This window comes from Eubalaena glacialis, chromosome 8 (genome assembly GCF_028564815.1).
Source record: "Eubalaena glacialis isolate mEubGla1 chromosome 8, mEubGla1.1.hap2.+ XY, whole genome shotgun sequence".
Lineage (NCBI taxonomy): Eukaryota > Metazoa > Chordata > Mammalia > Artiodactyla > Balaenidae > Eubalaena > Eubalaena glacialis.
The window spans coordinates 21504646-21520280 of record NC_083723.1 but is presented as its reverse complement, the minus strand read 5'-3'; the positions used below and the strand labels follow the sequence as shown (position 1 = coordinate 21520280).

Sequence of the window (15635 nt, the reverse complement as noted above, 5' to 3'; positions counted from 1 at the left end):
TTTACATTTTCTGTAAGTTGGAAGTTAGGCCTAAAGGCGTTGTTAGACATAGGTTAAACATTTTTGGTAAGAATATTTCATAGGTCATGTTGTGAACTTTATTTGCACCAGATCAGGAAACGTATAATGTAAGGATGTCCTACTGTTAGTGACGCTAAGTTTGGTCATTTGGTTAAGTGGTAACCACTGCCTGTCTCCCTTGTAAAGGTACATTTCAACCTTTGCGTTAGTAATCTGTGAGGTGATACTTTGGCATTAAATTACTATCCTATTCCCCAACAACTTTTCATCTGGTGGTTTTAGGATCCATTGATGGTCCTTCACTGAAGTGTTCTAAGTGGGTAGTGACATGATTAGATATGTATTTTGAAAAGATCGCTGTGTGAAGAATAGTTCAGAGGAGGCAAGAGAAAAAGTGGGGAGATGAGCAGTTAAGATAAGGTGTAGTCATATATTTGAGATGAGAGTGGCTTGATCTGGGATGGGCAGTACAGGTGGAGAGAACTAGGTGGGTTTGAGATGAATTTTGGAGATGGAACTGAGGAGACTTGCTATGAACTAGATGAAGAGGAATGGTTCTCAGGTTTCTGGCACAAGCAAATGGGTCAACAGTGGTGCCATTTACTGAGGTACAGTGGTTTTGGTGGGGCTTAGAAAGGGAGATTGTGAGTTTTGTTTTGGACATGTTAACTAAGAGACCTGGAGCTTAGAAGGGGAGTCGGGACTGGAGATGAGTAAGTGTGGAAGTTGTTAGACCATAGCTGGCATGTGAAGCCATGGGAAGGGTAAAGGGTCAAAAGGGAAGAGGTTTAGGAATTAGATCTGGGAGCAAAAATATATAAAGGTTAGGTGGAACATCCAAAGAAAAAGGAAAAAGTATGGGGAGAGAAGAGGAAAACCAAGTGAGGTGTTATAGCAGCCAAGAGCAGAGGAGTTTCATAAAAGAGAGTGACTGTTAGTAGGTGGCGAGAGGTGGAGTCCATTGGGTATAGCTTCATGGAGGTTACTGTGAGTAGTTTGTGCTGGGCGACTGAGGTGAAATCTTGATTGTGATGGGTTAAGTGTCATGTGGGAGTTGAAAAATTATAGCAGCATGTGCAGGCATGAGAGAGGCAGCAGCTGAAAGGGAAAGTGGGATTTAGGGAATATCATTTTTTGAGACAGTAGGGACTCTAGTATGTTTGAATGCTTACAGGATATTTAGTGGAAAAGAAAAGATGACAATACACAGCAGAGAGGAATGACCAGTAGAGCAAATTTGCTTAGAAGGTGGGATGTAATGGGATCCAGAGCTCATGTGGTGGGACCAGGGTAGTACTTGACTACCTTGTACTTGACTTTAAATCTGTTGGATATAAATAATCATTTTAGGCTTTTATTCTATGAAGCTTTTATTCCTTCTTATTTTATTCCCATAGGAATTTCTCATGAACAGTAGCAGCTTATAAATAGGCTATCTATGACATATCTTAAGAAATAAAATGTTAGGTTAATCTGGCACGAGATGTGAAAGAGTCTGTTTTTTCCTTTCTCAGCAACATCTAGGAGAATAGCAAATGAGCCTTGCTTTTTGCAGTCAGCTTTGAAATAGAAAAAATAAGCCTGTTTCAAATGGGATGCTTCCAGATTTACAAAGAAATAAACCAGAGAAGCACCCTTTTGCTTTTCAACTAAGAAGTTGTCAGTTCATGTATTTCCCAAATTACTTTTCAGAAATAACTTTTTAACCTTTGTGGTTAAAACAAACAAATACCTACTTCAGCAAAGTAGGAATGGAGAAGGGAGCCAATAGTCTAATCCCTATACGGCTCCCTCTATAATAGGGAGCTTAATTTTCCACTGGTGTGAAGAACAGAAAACATGGTTCATGAAAAAAATATAAGTATACTCAGAGCTTTTTACAAACTCAACTTATTTCAACTATTTACATTAATGCTGATGCTGTAATAACATTGGATGTTCAATTGTCACATATTGGTCATCGGGAGCTACTTTGTCCTTTCAGCATTACTTTTTACATTCCCGAAAGCATCTTTGTCTTGAATTTTCCTGCCCTAAGAAATGGTATCTGCTACCTTCCAGGGAGTTAGAGGTTAAAATCTGGAGGCTGCTCATGAGAGTTGGTGATAGGCAAAAGTGCTCTGCTAATATCAGGACACTTATGTATTAAGATTATGAGTTTGTATAGATTTTTCTAATAAATTTTTTACAAATCAGGGACCTCCTAAAGAATTGAAGGAAAGAAAATACACTCCCTATCCGATAGTCAACCCTGAAGCTGTACTTAGAGTTCTCCTGTGTGTTCTAAGTCCATGGTGGCTGTAATTCTTTCTTGTGCACCACCTACTGGGAGGTAGTGAGGGGTGAAAAGTGTAACTTCTCCTTCCTGTACATATAATTGCAAGAGTTGCCCTTCACAAGTTCCCAGAATTAGGCCTGTGTTTTAGCATTTTATAGAGCCTTTTACAATGAGATAATTTCCCTTGGAAAACTTTGTCCATAATAGCTTTCATTGTCCAAATGGTTTCCCCCAGGCTAGCCAACTTTGAGATGTTATCTTCATCATTGATGAATATTCATTACACATCTCTGGATACGCCATTAAGAGCATGCTTTGTTTTTTCAAACTCTGACTTCCCCCAACTTGTAAATAGCAGCAAAATTATTCTGAAATAATAATAATAAAGCAGCTAACCTTTATGACCAGCTATAACTTCTTTGCCAGAGCTTTATACATATTACCTCATTTAACACTCACATTAGAACCATACGAAGGAGGTTCTATGTTTTTCTTATTTACAACTGAGGAAACTGAGGCTTAGAGAATTTAATTAATATGACTCAGGCAAATTTAAAAAATACTGATGCCTGAATCTCACCCCAGAGATTCTGATTTAGTTGATCTCAGGTGGAGCCTAGGCATCTGTGGGCCCAGGTAATTTTAATGTACTTTCAGAGTTGAGAACCAGTGCTCCAGAGCTATGCTGTCCAAGAGGGTAGCCACTAGCCACATGTGGCTATTTAAATTTAAGTTATTAAAATTAAATAAAATTTAAAAGAAGTTCCTCAGTCACACTAGCCATCCTTTAAGTGCTCAGTGGCCACATGTAGCTAGTGGCTACCATATTGGACAGCACAGATATCGAACATTTCCATTATCAAAGAAAATTCTAGAGATGGGACAACTTTGCACAGCCTGTGCACAGCCCATTTCCCCTTGTTGTGTCTTTTTTTCCCCCTTTGGGATTGGGAGGGGGGACTAAGCCACAACATAACTATTTGGAGATATTTGCTTATGAGATCTGAGTATGGCTCTTGGTGTATGTAATTAGGTTAGTTTATTCTACATCTCACTTTAACTTTCTTCAAGACAAGGAAAATGATAACCTCAATTCTCTAAAGGATGGTGTGCAGAGGATTTTCCTAGAATGGAGGTTATGATCTTCCTTATATTTTTGACGTTTCACGTTCATTCCTCAGGGTAGATTCCTAAAAGAAGAATTACTGGGTCAACAGGTGTGAATATATTTAATCCTCGGCAAAACTGTTTTCCAGAGAGGTTGTACTAGTTCACTCTTTCATTACTATTATTTGAGAATGTTCTTCCTACTGCTCCATTGACAGAATTGGTTATCATTTTTAAAACTTCGCTAATTTGAAAGGAAAAATGTGGTGCCTTGTTTTAATTCTTATTTCTTTATTACTAGAGAGGATGAAGTTTTAACTCCGTTTGCTAAAAATGCCTGTGATCATAGAACGTAAAAGAACAGGATAAACCAGTAGGGTTTTTGCTGGTAGTATGTTTACTGTATAAAAGTAGTCAAAGTGGTACAGAGGACTTTTGTAACTCTTATAATTACTATTTTTGTATCTGCTTTAGTACAGCATTATTTTATTCTTAGCGAGTCTGCTGTAATTTTAAAGAAAAGGTATTATCATTGTGTGGTCATTAAGCATAACAGTAATTTTAAATCTAACAGAATTGTTACCTTTTTATCTGATAAAGTTATTCTTTTCTGTTGTTTTGTGTTGAAAATATTGCAATGAAATGACTTTCTAACAATATATGGCAGTCTTAAAAGTCATTAAAAGAGTCACAAAGGATAAATATTATAACGAAATGCTTAAATATGTCCTTAAATAGCCTTCTTAGGGAAAATGGGCCTTTTTTTCCTACCATGATTTTTGATAAAGGAACTCTAGTGGAGTATGGTAGAGGAAATACTGCAATTCACTGAAGTAGAATAATGATTGAGTTCACACAGCTAGTTAGTATTCGCTCTGGGACTAGAACCCAGGTTTCCAGGCTCCTTGTCAAGTTCCTTTCCACCCTGGAAATCTCCTATTTCAGGTGATCACATAAATGCTAGCATTAGAATAGAAGTATCAGTTTAAGCATAATGCCCTCATTTGTAGGTCATTGATGGACTTATCTAGTCTGTCCAGGTGGCAACAGCTGGTAGAGGTGATGGACAGTTTTACACATTGAAGCAGGTGGAAAGGCTGAGGTTGTTCTGGAGTGGTGGGCTAAGTGAGGGGTCAGGGCTCATCTGGAAAGGCCACTCTATGCCAGGAGCTCTCCTCAGTGACCCAAATATGGATGGGGACAGGCTCACACACCACACTTGCTCTTGTTGCCCCAGTTTGGTTTCCATTCTAGATAAAGAAGAACACTGGAAACTTTCTGTAAATAGGAGACACATTTTTGATAAACTGAGATCCATAGCTATTAGTAATGGCTGGAAAGCAAGCTAAACAAGGGCACAGGGGAGTATATGTATGTAAGGAGAATCTCGTGAAGCTTTGTAAACTTCTCCAGGTTCCCGTGATTTCATATACAGAAGTCTCTCTCTCTCCATTTTCTTAGCCTTCAGTAACCTACCACAATAAATTGCTTATAGTGTGTGCTGAGTAATTGTTGAATTGCAATTTCTTAGCAACTTGTTAATAGTCCATTTCTAGAATTTGGGAATAATCTATGAGGTAAATCGGGGCAGAACATCTAAAGGAATAGCAGTAAGGTTAAGTGGCTTAGGAAACTTTCTATTTGTCTACGATTCTTTTAAGCTTTACTAAATACCTTCTTCCTTCTAGGAAGTTTGTGTGTATGTTACTGCCCGAACTTTGACTCTTGGGAACAAATCACGTATTCAGTGCTTTACTTTCATAAAGGTACTTTTCATTTATTTTTTTACTTTTACATAGTCATTTTTTCCAAATAGCAGCAAAGTAGATAGACTTTAAAGTCTTATTACCTTGTAACAAATTCAATCAGTACATTGTATATCTGTATACCTATATAATACGTATTTCCTGAAGAAATTCATGAATGATGAATATTAAGTTAGCTAATTATTTTTATATTACATTTTAAATAATATTTTGTAATACATTTTTTTCTTGACCTGTGTCTTTTTTCTAAGCCTGTAGACCAATGCTAAGGGATGTATTTGCCCAAAGTGTGTGTGTTTGCTTTTTTATTATTACTAACTGAAGGGTACCAATAGATTTAACTTACAAAGGTACATAGGGTTTTAGTTAAAAGCTTCCATGGTCTCGGTCCTTAACAGGTCTTAGACCTAAGATACATTTATTTCATTTCATACATCTGTGGCCCAAGAAATTGATATGTCAACAGTCAGTCTTGGGGACAGGAGTAAAGTGCCCAAACTTTTCTAGCTCTGGAGTTGGTCACAGAGTGCCCTTTAATAGTTTTAGCCTGAACCATACTAAAGAGTATTTATTTCGCTTGTTTAGTTCCTTAAAATTAGTATTTATATAGTACATACTGTGGGTAGAGTTAAAATTGCTTAAAATTAGAATTTTCAAAATAAAAAAAAATTTATGCCAGGTCACACCAGAGTTTATTCTGCAGGAGTGCCTAATAGTACCTTCAGAAGTTAGAGATTAAAGTAAAAGAGTTGAATAACTTAATAACTAAGAAAGTAAAAGTAAATTCAGAAGACCTATATATATGCTTTAATAGTACAAGTCTGATATTTGTGGAACGTTTTCATACATTTTTCTAATGATTAATCTAATGATTAAAGCCAGAAAATAAAACTTTTCTGAAAGTTTTGTTAAGAGCTAATAACCATGATTAAGAGTTAGAAGAGTGGAGAGTGAAGCCCAACACTACACTGAGTTTAGTAGATAGTCTAACACCCTTTCTGAGTCACAGTGAGATTCCTAAGTGATTCAGAGAAGCCTCTGAGGGCCTTAATGACTGCAAGAGTGTGGCAGTGAACCTTGAGGCACGAGGGCCAATGAGCCACCTGCTCTCCTCCACCTCTTGGATCCTTAAGTAGATTTTTTCAGGTCCTTCTATCCCAGCACAACCCACCTTTTAAGGTCTAAGATTATCCATAAGCCCAGAACAACTACTGGCTTGTGACTGCACTCAGGTGATCCGCCTTCAGTGCTGACTTTTGGAGAATGATGGGGAACCATGAGCTCTAGGGCTCCAAAGACACTCGCTTTGTCAGTTTCACAGTTACTAAATGTGGAGAGTATGTCATGGAGTCACTGCCTTGGGTGGAATTCCAGCTCTTTGTTTCTTAACATCCTTTCTCTGGCTTCATGTTCTCTCTCCACAGGGCACAGCAAGACCTTCACTGCTACTCTTGGGCGTGTTGACTCACGTGTGACAAAGGGCATTACTTTTCTCAGCCTTGGTGAGTGAGAGGCATAGGCGTCTCTCTGCTCTGTCTCTTCCTTCCAGTACATGTTATGCCTCATTTTCCTCATGCCTCTTTGGGACTCAGGTTGTGATGACTGTGACCGACCTTTTTGAAGCCAGATAAGGGACGGTTTTCTCTGGAACCGCCCCCCCCCCACCAAAAAAAAAGCCTTTTGGCAGGGGGGCAAGGTGATGCATCTCCTTTCTTAGGGAACCTAGGCTGTGGGCTTCCTTATGTTTTTAGTAGCAATCCTGAAAAGCCATTTGTTAGTATAAAAATGATGACAGTGAGCGAGAGGTTTCCTAAAAGCCTATGAGAAATAATACGTGATGTGGTCCCTTGATTCTAGAGAGACAAAGGCTCTTGAGAAATTGTCCGTTCCCTGTTGGTAATTGCTAAAGGCTTCTGAGTCCCATAAATTATTTATGGATCAGCTTGATTGAGTTGTTTTTCATTGAGTAAGTATGGTAAAGGGAACTTGAGTATTTGGCTTAAACATAGTGAGTCTGTAATGAAGAAAATAAAGAAGGGGTTTATTGTACCTCCCTACTGAAAGCTACTGTTCCATGCCAGTTGGGATGAGGGGCACACACCGGTTAGCACAAGACTAAGCAGAACTGTTGTTTGCCTGCATATGGGATATGGCACAATATTTTAAAAAGAAAAGCTTCAGGTTTAGAGCAAATGGATTCTTTAATATTTTCTTCTTTCCCTGTTTCCCAGCCCATCTACTATCATGACCAAGGTTTAGGAAGGTGTTATGTGAAGGAACTGGGCAAAGTGAGAACCAAAGTGATAAGGACCATAAAAATATTTTATTTTGTCTTTTTTCATCGCAGTATAATTGATTTACAATATTATATTAATTTTAGGTGTACAAATAGTGATTCAATATTTTTATAGATTATACTCCATTTAAAGTTATTACAAGACAATGGCTATATTTCCCTGTGCTGTACATTTTTTTTTTTTAAACATCTTTATTGAAGTATAATTGCTCCACAATGGTGTGTTAGTCTCCGCTCCACAACAAAGTGAATCAGCCATATATATACATATGTTCCCATATCCCCTCCCTCCTGCATCTCCCTCCCTCCCACCCTCCCTATCCCACCCCTCTAGGTGGTCACAATGTGCTGTACATTTTTATACATAGTAGTTTGTACCTCTCAATCTCCTACCCCTATCTTGCCCCCCCATTCCCTCTCTTCACTGGTAACCACTCGTTTGTTCTCTATATCTGTAAGTCTGCTTTTGTTTTGTTATATATATTTGGTTTGTTTTATTTTTTAGATTCCACATGTAAGTGATGACATAGCGTATTTGTCTTTCTCTGTCTGACTTATTTCACTGAGCATAATACTCTCTAGGTCCATCCACACTGTTGCAAAAAAAAAGATTTTTATTTTGAATGATACTATTGATGAGGAGAGATATCTTATGCTAAGTGGGCCAGTATGTGCCAGTTTTTAATATGAGCTCTGAACCTGTGGGAAGTTGCTTTAGAGAGGCCTGCTTCTACTGCTTCCTGTGGTAAGAAGGATAAATATAAGGTTTCCTGGGTCTGAGACTTGATTCTTATCAGAAATCCTTTATCAGCATCCCATCTCGAGAGTGATGTGGGAAACTCTCCACTAAAAAAACTTAGCCTTTTGTGAGGTCAAAGGTATCCTTCCTCTTCTTACCCCTGGGAATGACTCTTGAAAAGGGCAGGCATGATTTAATCTCTGGTCTTCAGAGCGTGGAGAGGGCAAAAATACTAGAGCTTTGTAAAAATAGGCTATCTCACATTAAGTCATCTTTCCTTCTTTAAACAGATTTTAATATATAGGCACAAAATCGTACCCAAGATTAGAACTATTCTAGAGGTAATTTTTATGACAACAGTATTGCTTTTTGAGGGATGTCTTTTTTGCAATTTATTGCATGGAATTTCCCTGAATTGTCACCCTCTTAAAAGGGGCTTATATTGATTGAAATATTAAAGAATAGAGTTTTGGAGGAAGTTTTCCATGAACCCCAAACACCTGTATATAAGAAAGATATGTTTATACATTAAAAAACTATCATTTTAAAAATTAATACTATATTCTAAGTGTTTTACTTGTTATCTTGATCCTTACAACAATTCTTCTTGGTGATGTTATCCCCATTTTACAGATAATGAAACTGAGTCTCAGAAAGTCTGTGATGTGTGCCCAAGCTTCTTTTAGTGTCTCTTATCAGGGGCACTATATTAGTTTATTGCTGCAATAAGAAATCACCACACATTTAGCCCCTAGATAAATAACACATTGTCTTATGGTTCTGGAGGTGAGAATTCTGCAATGAGTGAGTCCTGAGGTGTCAAGGTGGGGGCAGAAATGGTTCCTTCTGGAGATTCCAGGGAAGAATTCATTCTTTGCCTCCTCCAGCATATAGAGGCTAGCATTTTTTGGCTTGTGACCACATCACTCCAGTCTCTCGCATCATCATGTGGTCTTCTCTTCTGTAGTCATTCTCCCTCTTCCTCCCTTTTATAAAACCATTTGTGATTACATTGGGTTCACCTGGATAATCCAGGATACCCCCACCCCCGCAACCTCAAGATCCTTAATCACATCTACAAGGTCCCTTTTATTACTTAAGTTGACATATTCATAGGCTCCGGGGATTACCATGTGAACCTCTTTGGGAGCCATCATTCAGCCTACCACAGGTACTATTGACATTTTTGGTGAGATAGTAACTTTTGGGTGGGAGGGTCCTGCACATTGAGGGATTTAACCTCCTTGGAGCCCACTCGCTCATCAAATGGCACTAGGAATCTCCCTTCTACCTGAATAATAGTGACAACTCAGAACACCCTCATGTATTTCCAAATGCCCCCTCTCCCAGGGACATAGTACCACCCTAATTAACTGGTTAAGCGGTAGGGCTAGGAGTTAATCTAGGTCATTTGACGCCTTTCCACTGTGCCCTACTATATCGTTATTTGTGTTTTTCTACTTATGCATTACCATAATGGTAACATTATTGCAACCACTTGTGCTAACTACTTTAACATCACTGAATCCACAGTGACTGAAAGGACACTTATAAGTCAACTGGTTAGAGTTTTACATCCTCTTTCCTTTCCCTTCCACAGAATGCCTTCTATGTACATTATTAGCGTGTATTTCTTTGCTTCTTAGGGAAAAAAGAGTCTAGCTGGCTCACTTATAATCTAAATGTTTCATCTATATGAAATTCACTACTGTTGTATGAGTTTCTTTGTTTTTCTAAGATCCTAGAAAAATTATTGGCAAGGGCTACTTCTACCCTGCCCCCTTCTCCAGAAACCTATTTTTTATACCTTGCCTCAATCTTTGTACAAATGTTCTTTGTACAGAAATATCTAGTGCAGGGACTGTGAAGATGTGCATTCTAGGCAGCTTGCTATGCATGGAAACAAATTAGTACTTCACAAAGTGTCAGAATGCCTGCAGAGACTGTTTTGATGAGTATCAATTTAAAGCTTCTTTAGAGAAGATGACGACGATGATGAGCAGTGGGCAGACATAGGAAACTAAATTGTAGAGCTTCCCCCACATGGCAGAAATTATGCAGGAAATTCCCATGATAAGCTATTTCCAGCCTGTCAGATTAAGGAATAATTCATGTTGCTGGATATTTTTTATTCTAACTTGCTCTCAGAGCTCATTTAGATTCCTATAAAGCCACAGTTCTCTTAGAAACAAAACTACAGATATAAATTAAGATAACCATGGCTAAATGTCTGAAGAAAATTAGCTACAGGTAGAAATAAATGAGATATTGCTAGGAAGATGGACCGTACTGACATCAGACAGCTTCTTATTACATTGGTCAAAACCTTTGTGTTTTAAGAGGTTCAAAGAAAAATAAGGATACCGTAAAGTTGTTGGCTTTATCTGTACCTGTACAGCTCTTGCCACGTGGAACTGACTTAAATCTTTCTTCTCCACAGACTATTATGTGGCTGTTTACTTACCTGGTCATTTCTTTCATCTACTTAACATTCAACATCCAGACCTGATCTGTCACAGTCTGTTTCTGACAGGTATGGCTGTAGTTTTTCCCCTCATGGACAGGGTACATTTGGGTTCGTTTTAACGTTAATATTTATGTTTTGGGGGAGAGGGGCTTCTTTTATTTGCTGATCTACTTTTTTTTTTTTTTTTGGCCAGGAAACAGTGAAGTGATTGATATGCTACCTCATAGTCCTTTACAGTCACTGTCAGGACCCCTGGTCCTGGATTGGTGTTCCGGAAAGCTCTATAGGGCGCTCCTCAATCAGTCATACTTATTGGAGTTCCTGTGGAACACCCGGCTGGACTGCGAGAAGCTGGCCTTGTTGCACTGTGTGCTCTCATGTGGCCGAGACCCACGGCGACTGGAAGCCAAGGTGGGAATGTAGCTTAAGTTTAAAAAGTGGCAAATGGACAACACAAGACGTGTACATTTAGTGGCTGAAATGAACAGAAGTTATTTTTATTGGGTAACAATTGAGGTTTATGGTCTCTGTCCTGACTTGAACATATTCTTCGCTTGTGCTCCTTCTTTATGGACACAGACCTCAGACTGGGAGGGCGTGTCTGTTCTTTTCACTATTCTCTTTTCCATATTGTGAGTAAATGTTAGCTCTATCGGTAACATTCCAAGGACGTGCTCGGTAAATAGTTTCTCAAATATCTACTTTTTCTCCTGGTTTGTATTTGGTGTATATCATGAAGAGGACTAAAATCTGGTGGTAAATAAAATCTATTTATGACATTTTAAATAGAGATAGCTCACATTTATATTTCACATTATAGTTTATGAAGCACTTCCATACATCTTATCATTTAATATTACAGCTATTCTGTGAAGTTGAAGAAACCCCCCATTAGACTTGATTGGGACCAATGGGTGCTTGGTCGATTGAAAAAAGATGGCCTAAATATTTTCTTTTAACCTAAAATATATAAATGTACATTTATTCCCATATCTTTTGATGTAGATTAAGGCCCTTTCTTTGTGTATCAGCTAATTGGAGTTCAAAATCGTTTTTCTTAACATAAAACCACTAAGTAATGTCTTGGCTTTCTTTATCTGTACCTGTATGGCTCTTCCAGTTACTTTCTTTTTCTTTTCTTTTCATTTTATTCCCTAAGGAGGTCAATAGTTTTAAAATCCTTTCAAAGCAGTTTGTGTATATCAGGCAATTTTTTCTTTTATAGTTGTCTCACACCTAGTTTTTTAATAAGTGTTTTAGAGACATGCTTGGAGTCTTTCCCAAGCTTTCAACTTTTATTGACCCGCCAGCATTCTTTTTGTACCCATATTTCACTTGTCTATGGTAATATTTTATTAACTTAACTAATTGTGAAAATAAGCACAACTAGCTTGAGTAGGTTTGGAAATAAGAACAATTATTGGCAGGATCAGAAATGCGAGAGTGCTCTATGGCTAGGCAAGCCTCATAGCATCAATTCTAAGGTCGGGAACAAGGGGTTTCGTTCCTGCAGCAGGTGAGGATGGTTATAGAGGTTGATTGAGAGAACTGTTGATATAACAGGGATTATACCTTCCTTGATAGCATAGCCGGCTCACAATGATTAAATGGTGTAATTGAGCTGAAATTCAAACCCAGGTCTGCTGCCTCCAAGCTCAGTGGTTGAGTTTGGTTTTCTCCTGTATCCATAGCTCTTCACACTGCGACTTTGCTATAATAATATGTCCTACTCTAGCAAAAACGAACATTGGGTTCAAGAAGGCTTATTTGGATCCCAGTCAAGGGCATTTATTAAAATGATGTATGAAAAGGACCTCATTTATATTTTAGCCACACAGCCTTATATTATGTATCTCAGAGATTGTGTAGAAGAGAGTGTGTTCTTAGGCAATTCTAAAAGAGAGATAACATTTTAAACTATTCATGTATATTTTGTACTTCTTTGGTGGTGGGGGCAGGGTGCAAATTTAAATACCAATAGATTTGTCTTCTTACTTTTTAAAGATTATTCAATGGATTTCTGAGAACATCTCTGCCTGCCATTCATTTGACCTCATTCAGGAATTTATAATTGGTAGGTGTTGCTGATGGTGCATATTAAGTTGAACCCTTGACCCTTTTGCTTAAGGGAAAGCAGTAAATTGATAATGCCTCAATCTGTCAAAATGCTGGTTAGGAGTGTTTTTTCATTTTTTTTAAACTCTGTTGTAGTCAGCACCTAATTAAATTTCATTCTCTTGTGGTTTTGTAAGAAGCTGTGGCTGTTCAGAGACTGATGACATATAAGATATGATCTTGATTCTATAACCTTATTAGTGATTTTTTTTAAGCATTGTGTTGGCTGGTTCTGTGTGAAGTGGTTATAACGTCATTTGGATAGATGTAAGTGCCAAATAATTTTTTAAAAATTATTCTCAATGTAAAAAGTAGAACCTGAACATTTTAATCAGCGGATAGAACCATAACGATTAGCCTTTTGCAGATGAAGGCTAAGGCAATGAAAACTCATGTGGGTTTGCTTGTTTGGGTGAATTACAATGTCCACTGCCTTATTCTTCATATTAAAACATGTCTTTTTTCCCCCCCAAACTTACTCAGCTTCTTCATATTGGAGCATCTATCCAGAGACAAGTAACATGGATAAACTCTTGCCATACTCCTCACTGCTCACTTGGGATACAGTAAGTTAACACTTTATATTCTTTATGTAATTAAAATTGATTCACTGCTGTGGGGCAGTTGTAGGACATTCCTGTCACAGTAACCAAGGTTGTGATTTCATTTCTGTTTTGATGCATAAGGATCTGAATTGGAGTTTTCTGGCAGAAAAATAATAGTGAGTCCTTGCTGTTGGCCAGTTTTATTTACATAAAACAGTAGAACTGAAGGAGAAGGCACAGCATACGTGTTACTCTTCCTACTACCAAGCAGAATGAAGCCTCTATCATCTTCAAATGGTTTTAGTTTTTAATTTTTTTCAAGCAGCTAGAGTAGATGAAAATATTTCTTAGGGTTTTATAAATGAGCAACGGCTGGACCACTGCTGTTATTCTGAGCTGTTCTATTTACTTAGTAGATTAGCACCTTCATGAGCTTTTTTCCCAGCCTTAGAAAGAAAACCTGTGATAACTTTAGAACGTCAAGATCAGTAAAAGTCAGTAATCTTAAGCAACTCCATGCCATTCAACCTTTTCTTCCTGTTGGTCCAGACTCCCTTCCTTTTAGTTGGGAAGAAATGTTTCAGGAGAAAACATTGTTCATTTTCTCTTGAATGTGGTTCAGTAAACTGAGCTTTGTTGGATCAGAAGTGAAAACCATGTACAGGCTCCCCCTGAAAAAGGTTCTGCCTCTCCTCCTTTCATATTTAGATGTTAGGACTACTGTGTGCTTAGTCTTGAGGCAGAGGTTTGTATCAAAAAAGCATTTAGAAAAATAAATTTAATTCAGGTAGCACAGACACAGGAAAATAAGTACTAGGATAAATGGTAACACTTCCCATTTTGTTTTTAGACTATCTAAATATAGTCCTTTAAAACGGCATATCAGATGTGTTTGATTAATTTTTTTCCTTTTTTTTGTTTTCTGTGGCTGCGCCACGCGGCACACAGGATCCTAGTTCCCCGGCCAGGGATCTAACCCGTGCCCCCTGCAGTGGAAGCGCAGAGTCCTAACCACTAGACTGCCAGGGAAGTCCCATGTTGGACGAATTTCTAAATTTTTGGTATACGCAATGGTAGTGTTTTCCCAAAGACCCTTTCTTCTTGTCTCTCACTGTTAGAGTTAGTAAACTTTCATGCCTCTCTGTAAAATTATAAGGAAAGATCTGAGCTTGTTTCTTCTCCAGGCCCTCATTGTTTGAAGAACCCTTGTGAATATACATGCAGACTCTGTGGTAATGTGGCAGGAAGTTCGCAGGTTAATCCGTACCCCTCCCCCAGAAGCAGGAAATGCACATTTCATCTTCCTCCCCTCACCACCCAATGCTGGCTGTCGCTGTCCTGTGTTCAGTGTCTGGGAGCCCGGGTCTGGACCTCTAGTTCCCAGGGTTGTGTTTAAACATGGAGCACGTGTTAGTTGGGTGTTGTGTGAGTGTCATCCTGACAGGCAGTTCTTCACATTTGCATTTCTCCTTCTTTGTGGGGCAGAGGAAATGTGTGGACATACAGAGTGACATCAGGAAGTCCTACAAGAAGTGCAATACGAAAAAACCTGAAGTTTTAACCACTGCGTACAGAGCTTATTTTAGGGTTTATCATGTTGCTTTAGACTTCTTGCGGTTGGAGTAGGTTACCTTAAAGGTCTCTCCTAATCCTGAAATTCTATGAGCCTATGATTTTCTTTAGCAATGATGTAAATCATTTTCTTTTCTCTAATCTGCATATGCTCTTAATGCTATACCCTTAATAAATAAATTTCACACTTCTGTATGGAGACAGATTATTTCTGTAAATAACTGAATTGGGTTATCTTTTTTAAGATACTAGAAAATATTGTGTCTTACACATAGATAATCCTGAATTATGCTTTGCAGACTGTGAGCCTTGTTATACTTATTTGAAGATGCTATTTATAACCTAGAGCTGTAGTGAAATTTCTATTGCTGAGTAGTGATAAGTGAAGCATACATAGATTTTTATACAGGCTTTCTCCTGTCCAATGGAGGACTCAGTTGCTTGAATGTTCTGGAAATTTATTTCTCCATCCCTGTGATGCCCTTTTTCTCAGAAATATTGTATGTCAATAAAACCCAGGACATTTAAGTTCTAAACAAATACCAGGTATAATTTCTATTTTCTCATGTATCATCTACTTATTTTTTAGGAAATGAAAGAGGAATTGACTAGTTGACAGGTTAATATACATAATTAACATGGAAACACACTTTTTAAAATAAATAAGTGGCAATTTTGTCAGTTTATCTTTTTATTTAAATTTCTGTTTTAATGCTCACTAGTTAGCAG

The 15635-nt window shown here is 38.0% G+C and overlaps 1 protein-coding gene across 1 annotated transcript in view; it reads left to right on the top strand.

Annotated features, from left to right (window-relative positions):
• Nucleotides 1–15635, top strand: part of GSAP (gamma-secretase activating protein) — an 85671-nt gene that overhangs the window by 33774 nt on the left and 36262 nt on the right. Inside the window, exons 13-18 of the mRNA XM_061197640.1 lie at nt 5095–5172; nt 6597–6674; nt 10648–10740; nt 10868–11085; nt 12679–12748; nt 13273–13355. Of these exons, the coding sequence (XP_061053623.1) occupies nt 5095–5172; nt 6597–6674; nt 10648–10740; nt 10868–11085; nt 12679–12748; nt 13273–13355 (620 nt within the window). The remainder of the gene's footprint in view (nt 1–5094; nt 5173–6596; nt 6675–10647; nt 10741–10867; nt 11086–12678; nt 12749–13272; nt 13356–15635) is intronic.